The sequence below is a fragment of the Bubalus kerabau genome, chromosome 11, assembly GCF_029407905.1.
Source record: "Bubalus kerabau isolate K-KA32 ecotype Philippines breed swamp buffalo chromosome 11, PCC_UOA_SB_1v2, whole genome shotgun sequence".
In the NCBI taxonomy this organism is placed as follows: Eukaryota; Metazoa; Chordata; class Mammalia; order Artiodactyla; family Bovidae; genus Bubalus; species Bubalus kerabau.
In genome coordinates this window covers 96,499,801-96,527,750 of record NC_073634.1, presented here as the reverse complement: position 1 = coordinate 96,527,750, position 27,950 = coordinate 96,499,801, and the positions used below count along the sequence as shown (strand labels likewise).

The 27,950-nt window shown below is 39.9% G+C and overlaps 2 protein-coding genes across 2 annotated transcripts; one reads left to right on the top strand and one right to left on the bottom strand.

Moving 5' to 3' along the window:
- Positions 1-11,504: 11,504 nt before the first annotated feature.
- LOC129623863 (olfactory receptor 1361-like) lies at positions 11,505-12,488 on the top strand. Its single transcript, XM_055541768.1, has one exon. The coding sequence runs from the start codon at positions 11,505-11,507 to the stop codon at positions 12,486-12,488; it is 984 nt and encodes a 327-aa protein (XP_055397743.1).
- Positions 12,489-18,819: 6,331 nt separating this feature from the next.
- Positions 18,820-19,764, bottom strand: LOC129622593 (olfactory receptor 1Q1-like). Its single transcript, XM_055539192.1, has one exon. The coding sequence runs from the start codon at positions 19,762-19,764 to the stop codon at positions 18,820-18,822; it is 945 nt and encodes a 314-aa protein (XP_055395167.1).
- Between the last annotated feature and the right edge of the window lie 8,186 nt (positions 19,765-27,950).

Here is a 27,950-nt window from a genome sequence, read left to right as displayed (position 1 = left end):
TAAATTTTGACATAGAAACACATGATTCCTCTGCCTTTGTTCTTTAGTGTTTTTCAAGATTGTTTTGGGTACCCATGGTTCCTTGCAAGTCCATATGAATATTAGATTTGGTTTTCTCCATTTCTACAAAATAGTCTGTTGAGATTTTTTATCATTGATTTTATAAGCCAATTTGTGAAGCCTTGAACAAAATTGCATAATTCATTGGACGATGGGTCAGGTTGCGATGAAGGACAAGCACTGTAAGCCAGGAGACTTTGAATGCCAACAGAGGCATTTGGAACAACAATAACAAAAAAAAAAAAAAAAAAGAAAGAAAGAAAGAGGATGAATCTCCAGGGGCAGTTCCTCCTTCAAAACACGAAAAAACTGGCAAATATTGATTTGGCCAAAAAATTCATTTGGGTTTTTCAGTAAGATGTTACAAAAACCCAAATGAACATTTTGGCCAACCCAATGCCATCAGAATCAACCTTTTCAGAATTCTAGCAGGTGAAAAAGATCTTCATGACCCAGATAATCACAATGGTGTAATCACTCACCTAGAGCCAGACATCCTGGAATGTGCAGTCAAGTGGGCCTTAGGAAGCATCACTATGAACAAAGCCAGTGGAGGTGATGGAATTCCAGGTGATCTATTTCAAATCCTAAAAGATGATGCTGTGAAAGTGCTGCACCCAATATGCCAGGAAATTTGGAAAACTCAGCAGTGGCCATAGGACTGGAAAAGGTCAGTTTTCATTCCAGTTCCTAAGAAACGCAATGCCAAAGAATGTTCAAGCTACTGCACAATTGCACTCATCTCACATGCTAGTAAAGTAATGCTCAAAATTCTCTAAGCCAGGCTTCAACAATACATGAACTGTGAACTTCCAGATGTTCAACCTGATTTTAGAAAAGGCAGAGGAACCAGAGATCAAATTGCCAACATCCGCTGGATCATGGAAAAAGCAAGAGAGTTCCAGAAAAACATCTATTTCTGCTTTATTGACTATGCCAAAGCCTTTGACTGTGTGGATCACAAGAAACTGTGGAAAATTCTGCAAGAGATGGGAATACCACACCACCTGACCTGCCTCTTGAGAAACCTATATGCAAGTCGGGAAGCAACAGTTAGAACTGGACATGGAACAACAGACTGGTTCCAAATAGGAAAAGGAGTACGTCAAGGTTGTATATTGTCACCCTGATTATTTAACTTATATGCAGAGTCAGTTCAGTTCAGTTCAGTCGCTCAGTCATGTCTGACTCTTTGCAACCCCATGAATCGCAGCACACCAGGGGTCCTTGTCCATCACCATCTCCAGGAGTTCACTCAAACTCATATCCATCAAGTTGGTGATGCCATCCAGCCACCTCATCCTCTGTCATCCCCTTCTCCTCCTGCCCCCAATCCCTCCCAGCATCAGAGTCTTTTCCAATGAGTCAACTCTTCACATGAGGTGGCCAAAGTACTGGAGTTTCAGCTTTAGCATCATTCCTTCCAAGGAACACCCAGGGCTGATCTCCTTTAGAATGGACTAGTTGGATCTCCTTGCAGTCCAAGGGACTCTCAAGAGTCTTCTCCAACACTACAGTTCAAAAGCATCAATTCTTCGGCAGTCAGCTTTCTTCACAGTCCAACTCTCACATCCATACATGACCACTGGAAAAACCATAGCCTTGACTAGATGGACCTTTATTGGCAAAGTAATGTCTCTGCTTTTCAATATGCTGTTTAGGTTGGTCATAACTTTCCTTCCAAGGGGTAAGTGTCTTTTAATTTCATAGCTGCAATCACCATCTGCAGTGATTTTGGAGCCCCAAAAGATAAAGTCTGACACTGTTTCCACTGTTTCTCCATCTATTTCCCATGAAGTGATGGGACCAGATGCCATGATCTTTGTTTTCTGAATGTTGAGCTTTAAGCCAACTTTTTCACTCTCCTCTTTCACTTTCATCAAGAGGCTTTTTAGTTCCTCTTACTTTCTGCCATAAAGGTGGTGTCATCTGCATATCTGAGGTTATTGATATTTCTCCCGGCAATCTTGATTCCATCTTGTGCTTCTTCCAGCCCAGCATTTCTCATGATGTACTCTGCATATCAGTTAAATAAGCAGGGTGACAATATACAGCCTTGACGTACTCCTTTTCCTATTTGGAACCAGTCTGTTGTTCCGTGTCCAGTTCTAACTGTTGCTTCCCGACTTGCATATAGGTTTCTCAAGAGGCAGGTCAGGTGGTGTGGTATTCCCATCTCTTGCAGAATTTTCCACAGTTTCTTGTGATCCACACAGTCAAAGGCTTTGGCATAGTCAATAAAGCAGAAATAGATGTTTTTCTGGAACTCTCTTGCTTTTTCCATGATCCAGAGGATGTTGGCAATTTGATCTCTGGTTCCTCTGCCTTTTTTAAAACCAGCTTGAACATCTGGAAGTTCACGGTTCACGTACTGCTGAAGCCTGGCTTGCAGAATTCTGAATACTACTTTACTAGCGTGTGAGATGAGTGCAATTGTGTAGTAGTTTGAGCATTCTTTGGCATTGCCTTTCTTTGGGATTGGAATGAAAACTGACCTTTTCCAGTCCTGTGGCCACTGCTGAGTTTTCCAAATTTGCTGGTATATTGAGTGCAGCACTTTCACAGCATCATCTTTCAGGAATTGAAAGAGCTCAACTGGAATTCCATCACGTCCACTAGCTTTGTTCATAGTGATGCTTCCTAAGGCCCACTTGACTTCACATTCCAGGATGTCTGGCTCTAGGTGAGTGATCACATCATCATGATCATCTTGGTCGTTAAGCTCTTTTTTGTACAGTTCTTCTGTGTATTCTTGCCACCTCTTCTTAATGTCTTCTGCTTCTGTTAGGTCCATACCATTTCTATCCTTTATCGAGCCCATCTTTGCATGAAATGTTCCCTTGGTATCTCTAATTTTCTTGAAGAGATCTCTAGTCTTTCCCATTCTGTTGTTTTCCTCTATTTCTTTGTATTGATCGCCGAGGAAGGCTTTCTTATCTCTTCTTGCTATTCTTTGGAACTCTGTATTCAGATGTTTATATCTTTCCTTTTCTCCTTTGCTTTTCACTTCTCTTCTTTTCACAGCTATTTGTAAGGCCTCCCCAGACAGCCATTTTGCTTTTTTGCATTTCTTTTCCATGGGGATGGTCTTGATCCCTGTCTCCTGTATAAGTCATGAACCTCAGTCCATAGTTCTTCAGGCACTCTGTCTATCAGATCTACTCCCTTAAATCTATTTCTCACTTCTACTGTATAATCATAAGGGATTTGATTTAAGTCATACCTGAATGGTCTAGTGGTTTTCCCTACTTTCTTCAATTTATGTCTGAATTTGGCAATTAGGAGCTCATGATCTGAGCCACAGTCAGCTCCTGGTCTTGTTTTTGTTGACTGTATAGAGCTTCTCCATCTTTGTCTGCAAAGAATAGAATCAATCTGATTTCAGTGTTGACTATCTGGTAATGTACATGTGTAGAGTCTTCTCTTGTGTTTTTGGAAGAGGGTGTTTGCTATGACCAGTGCGTTCTCTTGGCAAAATTCTATTAGTCTTTGCCCTGCTTCATTCCGTATTCCAAGGCCAAATTTGCCTGTTACTCCAGTTGTTTCTTGACTTCCTACTTTTGCATTCCAGTCCCCTATAATGAAAAGGACATCTTTTTTGGGTGTTGGTTCTAAAAGGTCTTGTAGGTCTTCATAGAACCGTTCAACTTCAGCTTCTTCAGCGTTACTGGTTGGGGCATAGACTTGGATTACTGTGATACTGAATGGTTTGCCTTGAAACGAACAGAGATCATTCTGTCGTTTTTGAGATTGCATCCAAGTACTACATTTTAGACTCTTCTGTTGACCATGATGGCTACTCCATTTCTTCTAAGGGATTCCTGCCCGCAGTAGTAGATATAATGGTCATCTGAGTTAAATTCACCCATTCCAGTCCGTTTTAGTTCGTTGATTCCTAGAATGTCGACGTTTCACTCTTGCCATCTCCTGTTTAACCACTTCTAATTTGCCTTGATTCATGGACCTAACATTCCAGGTTCCTATGCAGTATTGCTCTTTACAGCATCAGACCTTGCTTCTATCACCAGTCACATGCACAGCTGGGTATTGTTTTTGTTTTGGCTCCATCCCTTCATTCTTTCTGGAGTTATTTCTCCACTGATCTCCAGTAGCATATTGGGCACCTACTGACCCAGGGAGTTCCCCTTTCAGTATCCTATCATTTTGCCTTTTCATACTGTTCATGGGGTTCTCAAGGCAAGAATCCTGAAGTGGTTTGCCATTCCCTTCTCCAGTGGACCACATTCTGTCAGACCTCTCCACCATGACCCGCCCATCTTGGGTGGTCCTACAGGGCATGGCCTAGTTTCATTGAGTTAGACAAGTTATGGTCCTAGTGTGATTAGACTGACTAGTTTTCTGTGAGTATGGTTCCAGTGTGTCTGCCCTCTGATGCCCTCTTGCAACATCTACCATTTTACCTGGGTTTCTTTTACCTTGGACATGGGGTATCTCTTCAAGGCTGCTCCAGCAAAGCTACCCCACTCCAAGGAGCAGTGGCTGCGTGGGCGCGGGAGGGCCAAAAAGAGCTGTATGCTGAGTACATCATGAGAAATGCTGGGCTGGATGAAGCACAAGCTGGAATCCAGATTGCTGGGAGAAATATCTATAACCTCAGATATGCAGATCACACCACCCTTATGGCAGAAAGTGAAGAAGAACTAAAGGGCCTCTTGATGAAAGTGAAAGAGGAGAGTGAAAAAGTTGGCTTAAAGCTCAACATTCAGAAAGGAAAGATCATGGCATCCGGTCCCATCACTTCATGGCAAATTGATGGGGCAGCAGTGTCAGACTTTATTTTTTGGGCTCCAAAATCACTGCAGATGGTGACTTTAGCCATGAAATTAAAAGATGCTTACTCCTTGAAAGGAAAGTTATGACCAACCTAGATAGCATATTAAAAAGCAGAAACATTACTTTGCCAACAAAGGTCCATCTTGTCAAGGCTATGGTTTTTCCAGTAGTCGTGTATGGATGTGAGAGTTGGACTACAAAGAAAGCTGAATGCTGATGAATTGATGATTTTGAACTGTGGTGTTGGAGAAGACTCTTGAGAGTCCCTTGGACTGCAATGGGATCCAACCTGTCCATCCTAAAGGAGATCAGTCCTGGGTGTTCATTGGAAGGACTGACATTGAAGCTGAAACTCCAATACTTTGGCCACTTGATATGAAGAACTGACTGATTTGAGAATACCTTGATGTTGGGAAAGATTGAAGAAGGGAGGAGATGGGGACAAAAGAGAATGAGATGGTTGGATGGCCTCACTGACTCAATGGAAATGAGTTTGAGTAAACTCCAGGATTTGTGATGGACAGGGAGACCTGGCGTGCTGCAGTCCATGAGGTCACAAAGAATGGGACACAACAGAGCAACTGAACTGAACTGAACTGGACTGAATAGGCGAAAATGAAAGTGAAAGTCGCTCTGTTGTGTCCAACTCCCATAGATTATATAGTGCATGGAATTATCAAGGCCAGAATACTGGAGTGGGTAGCCATTCCATTCTACAGGGGATCTTGTCAACCCAGGGACTGAACCCTGGTCTCCTGCATTGCAGGCAGATTCTTTACTAGCTGAGCTATCAGGGAAGCCCCGAATAGGTAAAGGTTTACATCAATAAAAACACATCACCAGGAGAAAAATCACTGAAACAAGATAGAAGATCTTTATGGAATTTTATAAATTTCCCAACCCAACCCATGGTTGGTCTTGGTCTCAACAGCCTGCATTCCCAAGAATCTCCCCAGTATTCATATAATCTCAGACTTTTCATTATGGTGCTCTACATCATTCTGGTTTTTTGTACACACAAATGTGTTTGTTTATTTATTTATTTATTTTTGTAGCAGGAAATGTAATTTATTTTTTTATAGCTCTACACTTTTATTTTTTAAGTCAGGAGACAAAAGGGGTTACAGGCAAAACTACATTTATATTGTCTTTTGTATTTTTTTATATAGTTTCCTTTAAGAGTGTTCTTTATGTGGATTTGAGTTACTGTCTAGTGTTCTTTAATTTCAGCCTGAATGACTCCTTTTATTATTTTTTGTAATTCAGGCCTTCTTATCACAGATCTCTCAGTTTCTGCTTATCTGGGAAAGTCTGTTTCTCTTTTATTTTTTAAGGATAGTTTTGCTAGATGTTAAATTCTTGATTGGCAGTCTTTTTCTTTCAGCACTTTGAATATGTCACCCCTCTCTATTTTGGCCTCCAAAGCCTCTTTTTTTTTTTTTTAAATTTATTTATTTTTTTAAATTTTATTTTATTTTTAAACTTTACAAAATTGTATTAGTTTTGCCAAATATCAAAATGAATCCGCCACAGGTATACATGTGTTCCCCATCCTGAACCCTCCTCCCTCCTCCCTCCCTATACCATCCCTCTGGGTCATCCCAGTGCGCTAGCCCCAAGCATCCAGTATTGTGCATTGAACCTGGACTGGCAAGTCGTTTCATACATGATATTTTACATGTTTCAATGCCATTCTCCCAAATCTTCCCACCCTCTCCCTCTCCCACAGAGTCCAAAAGACTGTTCTATACATCAGAGTCTCTTTTGCTGTCTTGTACACAGGGTTATTGTTACCATCTTTCTAAATTCCATATATATGCGTTAGTATACTGTATTGGTGTTTTTCTTTCTGGCTTACTTCACTCTGTATAATAGGCTCCAGTTTCATCCACCTCATTAGAACTGATTCAAATGTATTCTTTTTAATGGCTGAGTAATACTCAGTAATACATATACTTGTGTATATGTACCATAGCTTCTTATCCATTCATCTGCTGATGGGCATCCAGGTTGCTTCCATGTCCTGGCTATTATAAACAGTGCTGCGATGAACGTTGGGGGCAGATTCCTTAAAAAACTGGAAATAGAACTGCCTTATGATCCAGCAATCCCATTGCTGGGCATACACACTGAGGAAACCAGAAGGGAAAGAGACACAAATGTGTTTAAATCAAGTATTCTGAGGTTGAGAATTCTGAAACAGAGAGCAAAGTGGCTAAAGGAAATCCATCAAAAAAATGCAATCAGGTGAGGACAGGAACTGAGAAATTCATTGATGAGCAGAATGGAGCCATAATAACAATTGAAGTTGTCCCACTGCTGTATCATAAAGCCTCATGTCTTGCCATCAATTCAGCTGAGTTAAAATGTTGGAATTAATAACAAACACTCGATAATTATAGAAAGGCTAGGTTAGGAGAGATGGCTTCTTGAGATGCTGATATGGGAATTGAGTTCCCCTTAAGGTTTTTCCTTGTCTAACTGTTGATGTGATGCAAGGCTACTGTGTCCCCTAAGGGGTAGACCTTCCCTACAGACACAGTTGTTTTTAGATGCTTTACGGTCTTAGCCTCAGTGAGATTTAGATATAAAGGAAGACGGAGGAGCCACCTGTGCTACCATCCCAGTTGATAAAGGAAGATACAAGGGCTCAGCCCATTCTAAATAATATTTCATCTGAACAAAATCAGAGTCTCCTGGGGTTGGCAGAATCCCAGAATGAGTGCATGTAAGTGGTGCTGCCTCACTGGGATGAGCTATTCTATAGAAAAGCTTTTATGAAAAATGACAAAAAGGGAATCCCTAGTTTTATGAGAATGTGGAGAAGAAACACAGTTCCACCCAAATTTTCTAACCTGAGTGTACATTAGGTACAGAGAAAAGGTGAGATTAAGGTTACACTGTGTCCTAAGAGTAAACAGAAAGAGAATAGTGGATGAAACTGGAACCTATTATACAGAGTGAAGTAAGCCAGAAAGAAAAACACCAATACAGTATACTAATGCATATATATGGAATTTAGAAAGATGGAAACAATAACCCTGTATACGAGACAGCAAAAGAGACACTGATGTATAGAACAGTCTTTTGGACTCTGTGGAAGAGGGAGAGGGTGGGATGATTTGGGAGAATGGCATTGAAATATGTATAATATCATATATGAAACGAGTCGCCAGTCCAGTTTCGATGCACGATACTGGATGCTTGGGGCTGGTGCACTGGGATGACCCAGAGGGATGGTACGGGAAGGGAGGAGGGTGGAGGGTTCAGGATGGGGAACACATGTATACCTGTGGCAGATTCATTTTGATATATGGCAAAACCAATACAGTATTGTAAAGTTAAAAAAAAAAAAAGTAAACACATAATCGTCTTGTAGAAAGCAATGTGATACTGGTACCCAAAATACCCAAGAATAGAGTGAAGTTCAAATGTCATAGTCAAAAAAAGCAATGGGATGGAGGAATTGACAATGATGACACAGAAAGACATGTTTTTGACTGAAAATAATAAGGCTTAGATGGAGAATATAGTCATGTAATTGGAGAGGGTATGGACAGACATTTCAGCCCCCAGGTGCAAGAACTGTGGGACGGGGACCTAATTTACTTTGTGAGAATGTTGAAGATATATTCTTGGGGCAGAGAAAAAGGGGTTCAGATTTATACATCTCAGATTCAACCTTTGTGATTCAACACAGGGGAAAAGACTAGAAATAGAATTTAAATCAAGAAGGTATTACATAAAACATATCTGTAACATTCAGATATTGATAAATCAGGGAAGACTATATGTTCCTTGGTGCTTTCATTAAAGAAGAAAGACAAGAATAGCACAGTTTGGAGTTTGACATTCTATTTCTCTCCTTTCTTCAGGACTGTGTATGTTCCTGAAGTACAGTTGGGAACTGGGAAATCTGAGATGTTTTTCTGTCTCATTCCAGGAATTCTTCCCTTTGTTTTGTTTCTCTCCCAAATTTCAGTTTAGTTTGGTGTTTTGAGTTGTTTAAATCTATATATGCGTATTTCTTCACCTCGCTCCTAAACAAACTACTCCTCTCTGTGTCTTCTAGAATCAGCATCCTTGATCTCTCCAAGTTGTCTGAACAGGATCCACAGAGCTCAGATTCTGATGAGAATAATGTTAAAATACTGGAAAATAACCAAGATATAGAGATGAGTATTGAAAAAGTCAGAAAATACTACCACTGCTTATGACTATTTTTGCATATAATCGGTTTTCAGATACAGTTTTGCTTTGCTTGAGAGAAAATGGACTCTATATGATTACATTTTAATCCTCATGATGGTTAAATTTATACTTTTGACACTCTTTCCTTCTCAAAGATGATTTTCTGTCACATTTTCCCCATGAAGGGACTTAATCAATATTTCTTCCTTCCCATCTTTTTTTTTTTTCTCTCATCTTCTATACCTCTATGTAGATGTCTGTGTGTGATCACTGGCTTGAATGTATAATAGAATCATTAGAACATATAGTTTGAGCCATATCACTGACATGGAAAAGGATAAATGAAGAAATAAAGACAAAAGAACAGACACTGGAAAATGTAAGTTTTCTTTATCTTTTAAGCTCCTGTGAGCTTTTCTTTAAAGAAAGCACCAAGAGAGATGACCTTAAAATGGTTTTGATTCTTTATCTTAATGTTAGGGATATTATCTTTTGGTGCATGGAACACTGGACTCACTAAAGAATAAATGAAACCATTACACATGATTTGGCACTGCCATGATAAATATTTACACAGTTATACTAATGTTAATGTTGATACTGATTTTTAGCATTTACTTGGAAGACTTAACTTATGCCTACAACCCATAATTTGTATGTTTTCAATCTTGACAATATGCAAATAAAGATATAGCTTTCCAAAGTTTGGAGAGGGATGCAGAGGTGAGGAAGATAAGTGGAGTCTGAAGTTGATGGACTGTAGACTGAAGCAAATCATTTAAAAGCAGAAAAGCAACAAATTGAAGAGCTAAAATATCATCAAAAAATTGAGGAAAAGAAGGAAGAGTGGTAATAATGTAAATAAGATAAAACTTTGTCTTTTATGATAAAGAGCCAAAAGATTATCTTTAGTTATAAAAACTGGCACATAGATATATAAGTATGTACCACTTTATTTAGGAGCAGAGAGGTGTGAATCACCAGAAGAGGTCAAACTAAACACACATGTATGTAAATGTAGGGTAAGAGACCTCTGCTTTTTAGTATATGTTCTCTTGCACTCTACTATTTTAAAATTATTTTATTCACATTCATGAGAAAAAGCTGAAAATATATAAACATATCCTTGCCCCCTAAACAACCTCAAAATGTTACCTCTTTGATGTACTGCATAAATCTACCTATAGGAAAAACCTGAGCTGAAAAGTCACAAGAACCTCATCCACTAGCAGATTATATTATTCCTTGAAAATAAATCATTAACAAAATCAACAATTATATTTATCATTGCTAGTCTCATCCAAGGTAAGTTCCTTTGATTTAATGGAATAAGTGCTCTCCTATGAAAAAAAAAAAAAAGTTGAGTTTCTGGACATGCAAAACTAGGACCAGATCTTAACTTCAGTGCCCCAGCAAAGACGTAGAGACTCAGACATCTGGCCAGAGTCTGAGGATCTTTCCCTTCTCCTTCCAACTCTGAGAAATGAAGTGTGATGGTTGAGGCTGATAAAACTACACAGTAAGTTCCCTACATATGAACCTTCAAGCTGTGAACTTTCAAAGATGCAAATGTGCATCTGGTTCCAGCAAGGAACCAGAACTTGGGCCATCAATGTCAGGTGTGAGTGAAAATGCAGCTTGCCCTCCATCTCCTGTTGCTGATGATCCTTCAATTCTTCATCTCCCACCTCGTCTGCCTCCTCAAGCCAGTGACTCTTCTTCCTGTTCAGTTGATGCCAGCCCTTGTATGCTAGCTGTTGTACTGTACTACTACACTTTTTAAGGTGCTGTATTGTAAGATTTAAAATGTTTTATTTATTTATTTTTTTAAATGTATTATCAACCTATTGCAGTGCAGTATTATGTAGCCAATTGTGTTAGTTGGGTATCTAGGCTATGTTGAACTTATAAATGCATTATTGGAAGGGAACTTGTTTGTATATAAGGGGCTTACTGTACAGGATTAAGTCTAGGTTTTGTTGCTCAGATCATGTAAGACCTTCACTAGAGTATTCTTTTTGCTTTAACTTTCTCACCTGTAGTTAAGTGGTTGAAAGCAGTTTCTACCATGAGTGACTGTTGTGAGAATCAAATGCCTCATATTTAGAATGCACACAGCAAGCACCAAAGACATTATATGTTCAGTGATGACTTACTTGTTATACAGTGAAATTCAAAAAGTCCAGGACTGTGTGTGTTATCCTGTTGTCATTAGTATTAATCAAATTGAGAGGTTGCAAGTGGTCAATACATGAACCTGGAATATACTAAAGAATGGGTAGGTGAGTGGATGAATAAGAAATAATGGCCTGGGAAAAAATTAAAAAGAAAAAAATTCATTTTGGAAAACTAGGGACATCTGCGCAAGAAGAGATGTTTCCTGCAAGCTATCTCTGAGTAAATTTCAATCTTATTTGCTCTTAACACTTGCTCTTTGCGGGTGATGTGGATTGAGTCTTATGGCTGCTAGAAACAGGACAGAAGTAACAGAATTTATTTTATTGGGCCTGTCCAGCTGGCCAGAGATGCAACCAGTCATTTTTGGGATCATCCTTCTCATGTACCTGGTGGCAATTATGGGCAATGCTCTGTTAATGATTGCTGCCCTCTCAGGCCCCAAGCTTCAGACCCCCATGTACTTCCTGCTCAGCCAACTTTCCTTCATTGACATCTCTCTGACAACCATCACTGTTCCCCAGATGCTGGTGCACACACTGTCTGTGAACAGAACCATCTCCTTTAACTGCTGCATGCTCCAGCTGTTCTTTTTTATGGCTGTGGGCAGCATGGAAGGCCATTTGCTGGCTGCCATGGCCTATGACCGCTATGTGGCTATCTGTGACCCCTTAAGATACTCTGCCATCATCAGCCATTGCCTCTGCTTACGCATAACATTGACCTCGTGGGTGGTCGTCAGCCTCAACAGCCTCCTTTATAGTGTGTTGGTCACCCGCTTAACTTTCTGTGGCAACCAGGTCACCCACTTCTTCTGTGACATCACACCCTTGCTGAAGCTCTCCTGTACCCAGCCAGTGGTCAATGAGATGTTAATATTTACTGAGGGGGTAGCCGTGGTGGTCAGCCCCTTCTTCTTTATTTTAGGTTCCTATGCCCTCATTGGTGTGGCCATAACGCACATGCACTCAGTTGCTGCCCTGTGTAAAGCCCTGTCCACCTGTAGCTCCCACATCCTGGTTGTGCTGCTCCTGTATGGCTCTGTGATCTGCGTGTACCTCCGGCCATCTTCCAGCTACGACTTGGACCAGGAGCGTCAGGTGGCCATCTTCTACACAGTTGTTACCCCTATGCTAAACCCACTGATCTACAGCCTGAGAAACCAGGAGGTGAAGGGTGCCCTGCGAAGGCTTTTCAGGAAGCTCTGTATCTCAAGCAACTTCCAGCCTGGTTCCCAGGCAAACAGGGAATGGCAGCACAGCTCCTGAACCCTTTATGTAGCATGGATATTTTAACAGTATTTGTTCTTTCAATCCACGCACATGAGGTCGTTCCTTTGATTTGTGTCTGCTTTCGTTCATCAATGATTTATGGTTTTACTGTACAGATTTTTCAGCTCTAAGGAGCTAAATTTATTCCTAAGTAGCTGGTTCTTTTTATTGTTATTATAAATGGGATTGTTTTCTTGTTTTTCTTTTCAGATAGATTGCTGTTGTTGTAAAGATACACATCCCTTTGAGAGATAAAGGAGGTAGTATCCATAATTACACTGAAACAATAGAATCAAGGAGTTCTTTTGTGCAAACCTAGGATCTCTCAGAAATTATTTTCCTTAAAGAAGTCAGAATGAAATAGAGTTCAAAAGCCCCAGGGAAAATGCTAGGGCTTGTTTGAAGGTAGTATAGTGTAAGCGGTTAAGGGAGTGGATTTTGGAGACAGAGTGAATTTGTATCCCAGCTCTGTCATTACTTGCTGTGGGATTGTTTTGTGCCTATGATAACCAGCGAGCTGCTCAGGCCCTTTTGATTCTTACTAGGATTGTAAGGCACCCTCAGCAGCTCTTTGGGGAAATTTGGGGGGGGGAGGAAATGCTTATTACCCACAGGTCCTGGAAAGCACAAGCACATCTTGGGCCACCCAATGAGGTTGTGGATAGAGGGAGAGAATGTGGGCTTGGAGTTCTGCTTTTATTGTGGATGAAAATAAGGGATTCATCTTCAAGGTTCACTGTTTAATGGATGGATTTAAAACCCAAGAGTGGGAATTTCAATCACCAGAAGAATAAAATCAAGTGGCCCAAACAAACAGTTAATCTGAATCAACCAAGATCTCTAAACCAAGGAGGTGGGTTTGGCTGGCAATGTGTCAGGTAGCCTTTGAAATGCATGCTTCCTCAATCAAAGCTTATGTCAGGCTCTTGCATCACAAAAAGAAAAACACAGTGTTTATTTATTTATTTTTGTTTTTTAAAATTAATTAATTAATTAATTTTACTTTAAAATATTGTATTGGTTTTGCCATACATTGACTTGAATCTGCCATGAGTGTACATGTGTTCCCCATCCTGAACCCTCCTCCCACCTCCCTCCCATCCCATCCCTCTGGATCATCCCAGCGCACCAGTCCCAAGCACCCTGTATCAAGCATCAAACGTGGACTGGCATTTCATTTCACATGTGATATTTTACATGTTTCAATGCCATTCTCCCATATCATCCCACCCTCTCCCTCTCCCACAGAGTCCAAAAGACTGTTCAATATGTCTGTGTCTCTTTTGCTGTCTTGCATACAGGGTTATTGTTACCTTCTTTCTAAATTCCATATATATGCGTTAGTATACTGTATTGGTGTTTTTCTTTCTGGCTTTCTTCACTCTGTATAATAGGCTCCAGTTTTATCCACCTCATTAGAACTGATTCAAATGTATTCTTTTTAATGGCTCAGTAATATTCCATTGAAACACAGGGTTTAAATGCTTATCATCTTTGGCAATTATTCAATTACTCTCTGCCTCAGCTATCCATCTATAAAGAGAGAAATAGTATGTATAATTAAGGTTTAGGGTTCATAAGGATTTGATGAGTACAATATATGTAAAACACCATAACAATGACCAGTCCACATTAACTACCACATATGGGTTTTTTATCATTATTATTATTACTTATTATTAATAGCATACACATGAAGCAATGATGGGAGAAAAGGACAAAGAATGGCTAGATAAGGGTTTGCATATCTGTATGTATCCAAAGACTTTATGAAATGAGAGAAAGGCCAGAAATTAATCTGCTTCAGTTTTTTTATTGACTGCACAGCAATTCATAGTATATGTGTTGAATTAGTTTGGATTTCCTTCAAAGTCCTAAATAAGAAACAATCCTAAACCTCAGTGGCTTATAACAACAGGCTTTTATTTCCCAGTCAAAAGTCTGGAGGCTGAAAGGGCCAACCATGTTTTAGACCCCAGGTCAAGTTCAGGTCTGTTCAATTTATTTCTTATCCTGAGATCCAAGCTAAGTGGCCCTAACTACACAGGGTGAGCTTTTCTTCTCATGATGAAAGCCAGAGCTCAAGAGGGCAAACCAAATCTTATAAACCCATTCAAAGCTCTTTATCTGAAGCAGCATTTGTTATGCCTGTTCATAAACTATGGGCTAAAGTAAGTCCATAGTCAAAGGTTCTCAGTGAAGCCATGGCAAGGATATGAAGGGAAGGAAGAAGAGACAGATACTATCTAACTACTAAACATGATAGTGTTACTGTTAGTTACTCAGTCGTGTCTGACTCTTTGCGACCCCATGGGCTGTAGCCCACCAGGTTCCTCTGTCCATGGAATTCTCCAGACAAGAATACTAGAGTGGGTAGCTATTCCCTTCTCCAGGGGATCTTCCCAAACCAGAGATCGAATCCAGGTCCCCTGCATTACAGGCAGATTCTTTACCATCTGGATCATGAGGGAAGCCCCAATATTCATTGGAAGAACTGATGCTGAAGCTGGAGCTCTAATACTTTGGACACCTGATGTGAAGAGCCAACTCATTGGAAAAGACCCTGATGCTGGGAAAGACTGAGGGCAGGAGGAGAAGCATGTGACAGAGGATGAGATGATTGGATGGCATCACTGACTCAGTGGACAAGAATTTGAGCAAACTCCGGGAGATAGTGAAGGACAGGGAAGCCTGGCTTGCTACAGTCCATGGGTCGCAAAGAGTCGGACATGACTTATCGACTGAATGACGACACTGGATATGGCAAACCAAAAATTCCATTAGTATGCATGAAGATTGTTTCTAATTTTTTACTATCATAGATAATAATATACTGAACCTAAAATATATGTGTGTATTTGCACATAAAATATATGTTTATTCATTACATATGCTTATTCTGTGTGATAAACTCCTAGAAGAGGAAGATATCTAAATACAAAATTTTTGATGGAATTGCCCAATTCTATCCATTTCTTCAAAAATATTGTTTAATTTACTCTCTTGACCATCTCTTCACCTTAAGAAAATTCTTCCCATGGGAGCAGGGGGGATTGTTAGAAGTGGCTAGAGTGCTAAAAAGTGAGGCTAATCCATGGGTAAAGAATGGAGATTAGTAACAAAACTAAAGGCAGAGAAGGAGGAAGGTGGGGCTGGGAGGCAGGAAATGGAATTCAGAAAAAAATTTTTGGGGTATATAAGATACTTACTGGCAAATGTTAGTTAACTAACCACAAGTTGGCTTTATCTTTTATCATTTTATAAGTGCCATGGCTCTCAAAATCACTGCAGATAGTTACTGCAGCCATGAAATTAAAAGATGCTTGCTCCTTGGAAGAAAAGTTATGACAAACCTAGACAATATATTAAAAAACAGAAACATTACTCTGCCAACAAAGGTCTGTATAATCAAAGCTATGATTTTACCAGTAGTCATGTATGGATGTGAGAGTTGGACTATAAAGAAAGCTGAGGGCTGAAGAATTGATGCTTTTGAACTGTAGTTTTGGAGAAGACTCTTGAGAGTCCCTTGGACAGTAAGGAGATCCAACCAGTCCATCCTAAAGGAAATCAGTCCTGGGTGTTCATTGGAAGGACTGATGTTGAGGCTGAAGCTCGAAAATTTTGACCACCTGATGTGAAGGACTGACTCATTGGAAAAGACTCTGATGCTGGGAAAGATTGAAAGTAGGAGGAGAAGGGGACAATAGAGGATGAGACAATTGGATGGCATCTCTGACTTGATGGACATGAGTTTGAGCAAGCTCCGGGAGCTGGTGATGGACAGGGAAGCCTAATGTGTTATAGTCCATGGGGTCGCAAAGAGTCGGGCACAGCTGAGTGACTGAACTGAACTGATGGCTCCCATTACCTTGGAAGATTTATTATCCTGGTGCAAAGACTAAGGCGGTATAGCTTCTCAAACCCATTTCAATGGTGTAAGTTTTGACCAAGCCTTATATATATATATTTAATAAGAAACCTTTATTCTAGCTCATTACACAAAAATTATTACAATTTTATTTCCTTCTTGACTTTGTGCCTATAACAATCCATATTCTATGATAGAAACTTTATCTAGACAGATGGATTAAATTGACTTGTACTTGTGACATCTGCTTCATTTCATGGGAGGCCACTTTCACTCTTCCTTTTGATCCTATACCCACAAAACTGAAGAATCAATATTACTGTTGGCCACACCATGCATCATGTGGTATCTTAATTCCCCAACCAGGGATTGAACTCTGGCCCCCTGCCTTGGGAGCATGGAGTCTTAACCATTGGCCCACCTGGGAAGCCCAAGAATCAACGTATTGGTAGACATCTTGGCTCTTGGACCTGTTCCCCATGTCCAGCATTGATTGGTCAGCAAACACATCATTGTTGTTCAGTTGCTAAGTCATGTCTGACTCTTTGCAATCCCATGGACTGCAGCACACCAGGCTTCCCTGTCCTTCACTATCTCCCAGAGTTTGCTCAAACTCATGTCCATTGAGTCAGTGGTGCCATCCAATCATCTCATCCTCCGTCACCCCCTTCTCCTCCTGCCTTCAATCTTTTTCAGCATCAGTCTTTTCTAATGAGTTGATCTCATCAGATGGCCAAAGTGTTGGAACTTCAGCTTCAGCCTCAGTCCTTCCAGTGAATATTCAGGACTGATTTCCTTTAGGATTGACTGGCTTGATCTCCTTGTGGTCCCAGGGACTCTCGAGAGTCTTCTCCAACACCACAATTCAAAAGCATCAATTTTTTAGCACTCAGCCTTCTTTATAGCCCACCTCTCACATCTGTATATGGCTACTGGAAAAACCATAACTTTGACTATATGGACCTGTGTCAGCAAAGTGATGTCTCTGCTTTTTAATATGCTGTCTAGGTTTGTCATAGCTTTCCTTCCAAGGAACAAGCATCTTTTAATTTCATGGCTGCAGTCACCATCTGCAGTGACTTTGGAGCCCAAGAAAATAAAATCTGTCAGTGTTTCCACTGTTTCCCCATCTATTTACCATGAAGTGATGGGACCGAATGCCGTGATCTTTGTTTTTTGAATGTTGAGGTTTAAGCCAGCCTTTTCACTTTCCTCTTTCACTTTCATAAAGAATCTCTTTATTTCTTCTTCACTTTCTGCCATTAGAGTGGTATCATCAGCCTTGTGGCAAAGGGCTTTTCATAACTCAGTGAAGCTATTAGTCATGCCATGTAGGGCCACCCAAGATGGACAGGTCATAGTGGAGAATTCTGACAAAATGTGGTCCACTGGAGAAGGGAATGGCAAACCACTCCAATATTCTTGCCTCAAGAACCCCATGATCCATGAAGCAACCCCTTCATGGATCATAACAAATACATAGTAATAGACTAATTCCACATTTCAACTATAGAAAAGATTAGGAGAACCCTGAGACAGAAAGAGGTTAAGTAATCCCAGAATAATGGAGCTCATCATGGTTAAGGAAGTGCAAGTTGGAGAGCTGTGACAGGTGATCAGTTCTGAAGCAACTGTAACTCCCAGCCCTATAGTGGACATTTGTCATTACGTCCCTCTTCCCATTCCAGAGGAGTTCCCCCATTTCCTTTGTCTTGGTGGGAGGCAGAACCTCCCTTATTTTTATGGAAAATAAAAGTAGCAGTATTGTTTTTCCAGTTCCCTTGGGAATTAGAGCTTGGGTGAGTGACCAAGACTTGGCCAGTCAGACGCACCACTTTATTTTGAACCTAGAGGTGTTGATGCAGAGAATAAGAAGTAAGTGCTCTTTCTGGAGGTGATCACATCTGTTTTTCAGGCCCCTAAGGACTATGCCCAGTGACTATTTCTGGTAATGCTGGTGGGGATTCAAGTGGCATTGAACAGAGTTTGGTAGCTACAGTGGTGACCTCATCATACCAGTTCTGGGATGTGATTTTGCCTATGGTTCTGCCTGTATGACCTTTCTTATTCTTGTCCATTTTGCTGAACTTGTTGGCTTAGCCTTCTTGGAAATTTATGAGTTTCACATATGCTTTCAATTGTTTCCTCCACGAATAACCAGAATTAGTTTCTGTTGCCTGTATCTAAGAACTCTGAAAGTTACAATCCTGGTGTTAGATATCACGCCCACAGAACACCATCAGCTGTAATTAAAATCACGTCACTGATTTACACTAAATACATAGCTCCATGTACTTTGGGTTTAAGAAATATTTCTAGGCAATATCCAATGAGAAAACTGTGATACATACCTAATATTTCTGGGCAGTTCTAAAGGAAACAGACATTTGAGGGACAAAAATCTTTATAGATAAAGCTTGAACTCATAGATAAAACTTGAAACTGTGTTTTGGGGTTTTATCTAAATGAAGAGGTCCAGATCCTGTTCATCCATTTCCTGAAGGCTCCCTTGACATCCTTGTTCCTTAGGCTGTAAATGAAGGGGTTCAACATGGGGGTCACTACTGTGTACATGACAGTCAGGATACGACCCCCGGCCACTGAATAGCTGGTAAGGGGCCGGAAGTAGACCCATGTGAGGGTCCCATAGAATATAGCCACCACAGTGAGGTGGGAGCCACAGGTAGAAAAGGCTCTCCACTTGCCTTTGGCTGAGGGGCTCTGGAGGACTGCTGAGATGATGCAGGCATAGGAGGCCATGATGATGGCCAGGGCTCCACTGATGACAATGACTCCTTCCGTGTGAATCATCAAGGTGTTGAGGTGGCTGCTGGAGCAGGAGATCTTCATCAGAGGGTAGAGGTCACAGAAGAAGTGGGGGATCCTGTTATCTGCACAGAAGATCAGTCTGCTCACGAGAAAGGTGTGCAGCAGGGCATGAAGATGGGAGAGGATGTGGCACATGACCACCAAGTGTGAACACAGCTTCCTGTTCAGAATCATACAGTAGTGGAAAGGGTGGCAGATGGCTATGTATCTGTCATAGGCCATCACAGCCAGGAGGAAGTTCTCCATGGCTGCAAAGCAAATGAAGAAATAAGTCTGTGTTAAGCAACCCATGTAGGAAATGGCCTTGGTAGAAGAGAAAATGTTCTGCAGCATCTTGGGGACTGTGGTGGAGGTGAAGCAGATGTCTGCCAAGGCCAAGTTGCTGAGAAAGACATACATGGGAGTTTGGAGGCGTGGAGCAGAGATAATCAGGATGATGATGACAGAGTTGCCAGAAATGTTGATGGTATACATGAGCAGAAAAAGAAGACAGAGCGGGATCTGCTCTTCCTGGTGGGGAGAAATGCCCAAGAGAACAAAATGGGACACGCTGGTCCAGGTGGTATTGTCCATCTATTACCATTAAACAAACAGGATTATTATTATTTTTATTGAGATGCAATTCATATATAACTTTATATTAGTTTCAGGTGTACAACATAGTGATTCAATAAGTGCATGCATTATAAAATGATCACCACAATAAGTCTAGTTATTATCCATCCCCATACATAGTTACAAAGTTTGTTTTTTCTTATGATGAGGGCTTTTAAGATTTATTCTCTTAGCAACTCTCAAATATGCAACATGATGTTATTAACTGTAGTCACCAAGCTGTATATTACCTGCCTATTATTTATTTATTTTATTAACTGGAAGTTTGAGCCTTTGAATCCCTTTCACCCACCTTGTCCATCCCTTCACTCCCCCGCTTCCAATCTTTTCTCTTTAATTCCATGTATAAGTGAGACCACAGAGTGTTTGTCTTTCTCTGTCTATTTCACTTATCATAATACCCTCAAGCTTCATTCATGCTGTTGCAAATGGCAGGATTTCTTTCTTTTTTATTACTGCATAGTATTCCACTGTGTATGTGTTTATGCCCTCTTTATCCATTTACTCAATGATGGACACCAAGTTGTTTCCATGTCTTGGCAACTGCAAATAATGTTGCAATGAACCTGGAGGCTGCATATCTTTTAGAATTAGGGTTTTTGTCTTCTTTGGATAAATATCCAGAAGTGGAATTGCTGAATGATATAGTATTTTTAATTTTTAAAGGAGCCTACATACTATTTCCCAAAAAGAATCATTTTTATAGACCTGGATATCTGAGCAGTCTGTTTAGTTACTTTTAGTTTTGTGCTCCAGGATAAACTACACATGGGTAACTTGGTATTGATAACAGGATCAAGTGCTTAATTATTTTCCAAAATAATGAGAAATGGATTTTTCATTATCAGTAGCAAGATCACTATCATCATAGATAACATTTATATAGCACTTTGAATCAAAGACTTTGCTACATTATCATATTTGATTCTTACAATAACCCCATGAGGCAAATATTATTATTATTATTATTATTATCATATTCATTATTATTCCAGTTTTACAAACTAGAAAATAGAGGCATAGAATGTTTAAACTCATAAAGGACAAAATCAGAACTTAAAGTCATATTTGTCTGACTCCAGAGTATGCTAGTGACAAAATAAAATATGACTTCCCAAATTAAAACTAAGACATCTACTTCATGGCAATAAAACTTGCTAATGGGCTACATAACCTTGTTAAAAGAGATTTCAAAGGGCATTTGGTTAAGTAATGTCTATTATGGGTAATGCATACCCTTGGTAGTACCCACAAACTTCTCAGAGTACACAGACATGGTTTTAGGAGAATCAATTTCTAGATTCCCAACTTATTCTCTTTACTAAAATCATTTTGTCTTCAATATGTCACCTCATACATTATCCTGTCTCTCACTTGCCAAATAAAAGACTTACTTTCATCCATCACAAATCTTATTAGATGTATTGACTCAGGAAATAAAAACTTCAAATAAGTTAAATGAAGCAATAGTCAGCAATATTAAGAAAATGAATGGCTTTTTGGACTAGATAGCAAGTCTATTTTGAGATCAGGGAGCTTCCAGTTCTTTGCTCTCAAAAAAATTAAAAAAGGAGCGTTATTGAAGGAGACCTAATCTACTTGTCAGCACACCATTTAAAATAATTTTTCCATTTCTTTCAGTATTGTTTTTTTATTCAGAAATAAGTATATTTATATTCCACATGTAAGTGAGGTCACATAACATTTGCCTTTGTCTGACTTAACTTCACTCAGTGTGATAGTCTCTAGGTCCATCCGTATTGCTGTCTGTGTGGCCCCAAAAGATTTGGGCACAACTTAATGACTAAATAACAACAAAGCAGAAATAAGGCACCCAGAATAGAGATTAAGAAAATAAAACTTTTGTTTTTAAACAAAACTATAAATGAATATTTTAATTCAACAATCTTCATCCTTTATTTATATAGTCAAAATATAGCACCTATACTATACAATCTTTTTTCCAGAAAATAGAAGAGGAAAAAATACTTTCCAGCTGAATTTCAGACAGCATTATCCTAATACCTATCAGAGAAAGATATTACCAGAAATGAAATTAAAAATCAATAACCCCTCATAAGCATACCATATCTCCCTATGATGTAAGAAAATAAAACTTTTCTGACTCAAAAAAAATTTTTTTTGTTAGTATGTGACACTAACTTCTGTCAAATTACTTGCACAGCGTTTAGTCCTCTGGAATCTCAAAGAACAAGTCTACTATTCTTTGACACAAAAAGTCCTTAAGAAATCTAAACATGAGTTAACACAGGAAGCACTGTATGGTGGGTTTTAAACCCCAGATACTGGACTAGAACCCGGCTCTTCCATTTAATTGTTCTACGACCTAGAGGAATTTGCTTACCCTCTATGAGCCAACTCTTCTCATCTGTAAAATGAGGGGAATGGTAATAGCACATTACTCATAAAGTTGTTCTGAGAATTAAATGATACTTTCTGGTCCTTGGCAAGTGTTCAGTAAATGGTGACAATTATTCTGATCAATTTTTCAGACTTGTTCTGCGCCGAGTCAATGGATTTTTCTAGGAGGACATTGTGCTGCCGACTGGGTCCCTCTACCTAAACCTACTCTACTTTGTCACTGTCTTTGTGTTTTTTAAATATATTCATTTATTTATTTGACTATGCCAGGTCTTGATTGTGGCATGTAGGATATAGTTTCCTGACCAGGGATTGAACCTGGGTCCCCTGAACTGGGAGTGGAAAGTGTAGCCACTGGATCACCAGGGAAGTCTCTGTCACTATCTTTAAAGTGTGGTTTCCAGAACTGAGCAAAATTCTATGAGTCTGGATTCTCATCACAGGGTAAACATAATGATTTGGTCTGGCCATCATTCATAGCTTTTTGGGTGGAGATCAAAGTTGGCAGTCCACAAGCTAGCTGTGTCCATGGCTAGCCCAAGAATTTTTAAGCTTCACAATTCAGTTGTTGGGAGAAGAAGTGCAGAGTTAAGAGCTGCCTGGTGGAAGGCACTTTCACATGCTTTATCACATGTAACATATAGTAATCCCGACATACTTCTAGCCACACCAGTCATTTATTATCCTCATCTCACAGATGAGTAAACCAAGGCTTAGAGAGGTATAACAACTTGCTCAGCATCACGCAGTGTTAAGTGGTTTGACTGGACTTTATACTTGTGTCTGGACACCTTGAGTACTCATATGTGTAAGGCTCTACCACACAGCCCTTTCATTGCCTAAGCTTCTGCCCCATGAAAATGGATTTGTTCATCACTCCTGGTCTATCTGCTTTCATACCCCAAATTAAAGGATGTCACCATGGAAGCACTCAAGAAAGTAAACTTTAGATGTTTCAATGACAAAAATGTGGAAATTCATAATACGCCATTGAATCATCCTGAATTGGTTTCAATAGGATATGATGATGAATGAGAACTGCAAGTTGTAGCCACACTGACTGAGCACTATCTATAAACCAGTGATCTGAGAGCTTTATATGTGTGTTTCTCATTTGGTGATCACAGCAAGTCTATGATCAGTTGAAGCTCAGAGGGATTCTGAGATGCTCAAAAACACCGAGTTAGTAAGCGGTGGAACGGATATTTGAATTCAGTTCTAGCTGACCTCAGTGTCTATGCACTTAACCTTGGGCTGTTCCATCTCTTAAATGTCATCTTCCCATTCCAGTTCCCACTTTCCTCTTTATTCCTTCCTTTCCCACTGTGCTGTCTTATGCACTTGGCCAGTGATAAATGTCTACCCACCCCCTTTTTTTTCTAGTTTAATCCTCATTATTGAACTTGAGAGTAGTTTTACTGTTCCTACTTTCAGATCAGGAAAATAAGGGCTGGGGGATGAATTTGCTTTCCCAGGGACACAGGGCATAGAGTTGGAGTCAGGCTGATTATAGATCTCACTCAAAAGCAAGGCTCTCTCTACCCCACTTCACCCATTTACACCTATGTTTTTTTCTGTTCCTGCATTTGGGTCCCTTTTGTTAGTCTGTCACTGTAATTGAACTCTCCAGATTGAATCAGTGGTCCTGAGTCATGGCTTAGGAAACATGGGAGGGCTGGAGAAGGGACTGAGCTGTACTTGACAGTCAGCAGGCTATGGCCAGTACCTGGGGCAATGTCCATATAGCTCCTGTGACAGCTGCTCAGAAGCTAGAGAGAGCCCCAGAGGTGGGGGCGGAGGGACTTCCTGGAGCCTTGGAGTCCTTGTTCTTCTCTGGCTGGCAAAAGTCATTCTGCCTGACCCACAGTGCAGCATGTCAGCTCCTGACATGTGGTGTGGGGCATGGGGCTGTGCAGTCAAGACTGGGGAACTACAATTGAAAAGTCTTGCTTTATAGAGAAAGATGTAGACAACGAAAAAGCAGCGTGGGGCGCGGGAATGGGTCTGGTGTCAGAAATTGAAAGATTTGGGCTTTGGCCCCAGGTCTGCCATGAACACTCTGAGATCTTGGAAAAAATCACTTCATTCTTGGGGACCTCAGTTTCTTCATCTGGGAAATGGGATGAATAATACCTGCTTTTCATGCAGAAGCTTAGTAAAATAATAGAGGAGACTATGGACATAACAAGTCCTTTAACAAGTCTTATGAGACAGTGAGAAGTTTGTTTTATGTTTCTACTTGGAACCTGGTTTCTGTCTAGCATAGATCCCCATAACTTCTGACAGTCTGATCCATGGACTTTGGTGATAATAAAGCATTTCATTCTAAAGAGACCTAAGCATTTGGATAATGTGACAGTCTATTCTCTGAGTTTCTCTGTTGGAATATTAATGCCCAGATGTGAAAAGAAATGTCTGAGTCAGTTGTTAAGCAAGACAAAGTAGACAGCCTTGAACAGGGGCCGATTTTTGGGTCACTCAAAGATGATTACCTACAATCCCTCCCTACCTGATTGAGGTCTCTGGAATTCCATTAGATAGTTTCTTTTTTCACTCAAGAAAATTTTCCTAAAAAGGAAACACTTTTGGCTATGTAAATCCATTCATTTCTGTGGTTCTGTTTTAATGAGGGGAGAGAAGAGAGTTCACCAAGACCCAGAATATCTGAGGATGGCATAAGGAAGAGACACATGAAGGGAAAGTAAAGGGAAAAGATGACCTGCGGAGTCAAAGATGAACATCACAATGCACACAACGCTGTGTGAAGGATCAAATTTGAGAAAGATGATCCTCCCTCCAGAATTTACAGGGAGCCTGTGTAGGAACTGTCTGAGGGGCTGTGTGAGTGTGGAGTCCTCAGCAGACACTCACCTCACTGTGGACCCCCTCTGGGCTGGAATGGGCTGGGCTTGGCACTTCCATCAACCCTCAGGTGATGTGTGTTGTCCTGTTGCCACAGCAGCTTGGATCTGTCTGCTCAGGGAAGACAGAGCAAGTTGCCCAGCATGGAAGGAAGAAAGACCTTAGAGAAGGGCTGACGGGGTTGAGCACCAAGACTCCTGGGGGGTGCTTCTGCTTGGCAGGGGCAGGAAGGCATGTCTGGGAAAGGCGTCGGGAGGTTTCTTTATTACACGCTTTTGGATGAATTCCATGGCTCCCACCACCTCATAGTCCCAAGTGTGTCATCGTCCAAACTCACTGCCTTCTCTGGGGACTGGGGCCCATGAAGCAGTGCTTCCAGGATTAGTGGGAATATTAGCATTAGTGACTGGGGCTTGGCAGCTTGGCTGATCCCAGGAGGGGAGGCCAGAACTTAGGGGATCATCCTGGACATGGAGTTCTCTGATCTGTGCTCCAAAATTTGACTATGAGGTGGAATCTCAGAAAAACCCAGGTATGGTCAAGGCACAGATGGGTGTCTCCTTGCCCTGAGTTCTTGAAGATGTAGCCTCATGTTTTACATTTCTTTCAGGTAACACACACTTATTTTAAAAAATATTTAGGGACCTCCCTGGTGGTCCAGTAGGTAAGAATTCACCTTCCAGTGCAGGACACATGGGTTTGATCCTTGGTCAGGGAACTAAGATCCCACAGGCCCTGGAGCAACTAAACCACATGCCACAACTGCTGAGCCCTCGTGTTACAACTTGAGAGAAGCAACAAAGAGCCTGGACCCTGCAACTAAGGCCCAACACAGCCGAATAAATAAAGAAGTAGGGAAAAATATTCAGCACTGAGACATGTATCAAATGAAAAGTGATAATCTGTTTCTCATCGTTCCCATCTCTCTCCAGGGGTAATCACTGTTAGAGTTTTGACCGGTACACTTTCAGATACTTTTCTATGCACATATATATATATGTAGAATTTTGATTTTACGAAAATGGGATCATTTGTTCTGGAGCTTTCTTTGTTTCTCTCACCAATATATCATGGACCTCCTATATTACCATGGGATCTACCTCATTATTTTTTAAAGTATTTAATAGATTAATAGATGTACCATTAGTAATACACATTTCCCTACTCATGCCACTTACCTATCTCCTTTTTTGGGAGGGTAGGGATGGTTATTACAAAAGCGATGCTGCATCGATATTTTACAGGCATTTTTGTGTACGTATATTTTCTAGAAATGGAAATGCTAGATGGAAGTATTAATGGAGGAATTAAAAAAATACTTTTCAACCATTTGAGTTTCTTATTTTTTAAAAAAATTTCCAGCTATATTGTTGCCTCCTTTCCCCTATGTCATTGCTATGCTTTTATTATTGATTTGCAGGAGTTATGCTTTGATTATGAAATATCCTCAGGTTTTCCTTCTTGACCTAACTTACAACTCTAATTATTCTCAATGTCCAGCTCAAATAGACATTTTCTCTTTTACTTACACTCTGTGTTCATTCTGGAAACATAAATCATTAGTTTCCCTAGAACATGAAACAGAACATTTCTTATCATCTTTCATTTTTGTCAGCTCTCAAAAATCTGAAACTCACATGGACACAGACGTAACTGAATGCATATAGTTAGCAATAATAACAGGTTATATGTGTTGAGTGTTTACTGTGTGCCAGGCATTCTGTTTAAAGTGTTCAAATGTTTTTATATCATTCAGTCCTTTCAGTAGCTACATTAATTACCCTCATGTTCATTGTAGCATTATCCACAATAGTCAAAATATGAAAAAAAAACCTAAATGACTGTCGATAGAGAAAATGAAGTATATATAAACAGTGGAATATTACTCAGTTATACAAAAGAAGAAAATTCTGCCGCTTGTGACAACATGGATGGACTTGGAGGGCATGATGTTAAGTGAAATAAGTCAGATAGGAAAAGATAAATACTGTATGATCTCACTTATGTGTGAAATCTAAAAATGCCAAGCTCAAAGAAACAAAGAGCTGATGTCCAGGTGTGACATGTGATGTCCAGGGTGTGGGTGAAATGGGGAGAGTTTGGGATAATGCTATGCATTTCCATTTATAAGACGAATAAGTTCTGGGTATATAGTGAACAGTATGGTGACTGTAGTTAACAATTCTGTGTAATATACTTTAAAGTTGTTAACAGTGTAGATGCTAAATGTTCCTAACACCCATACCCACACACATAGAACATAACTATGTGAGGTGATGGATGCGTTAACTGACCTTTATTGTAGTCATGATTTCACCATGGATAAATATCAAATCATCAAGTCCTATACCTTAAACTTCCACAAACATTATATGTCAATTATACATCAATAGCACTGGAAAAATTAAAAAAAAAATTAAAAATGGGCAAAACCAAACTATAATGTTTAAGCACACATGTGTATGTGGAAAAATTAAACAGAAAGCAAGGAAGGGAAGTAATTGACATAAAAAGTCAAAGAATAATTTTTACCCTTGTGGGGAAGAGAGGAGTAGCACTTTGGTAGAGGCACAGATAACTATTTTATGATGTCATTTATATGCGGAATCTAAAAAGTAATACAAATGAATCTTTATACAAAACAGAAATAGACTCACAGACATAGAAAGCAAACTTATGGTTACCAAAGGGCAAAGTGAGAAGGGGAGGAATAAATTAGGAGTATGGGACTAACATACAAACTACTATGCATAAAATAATTAATAGAACTTTACTGTATAGCACAGAGAACTATATTCAATATCTTGTAATAACCTATGATGGAAAAGAATCAGAAAAATATATAAGTAAAACTGAATCACTTTGCTGTACACCTGAAAGCAAAACTCAGAGAAAGAATA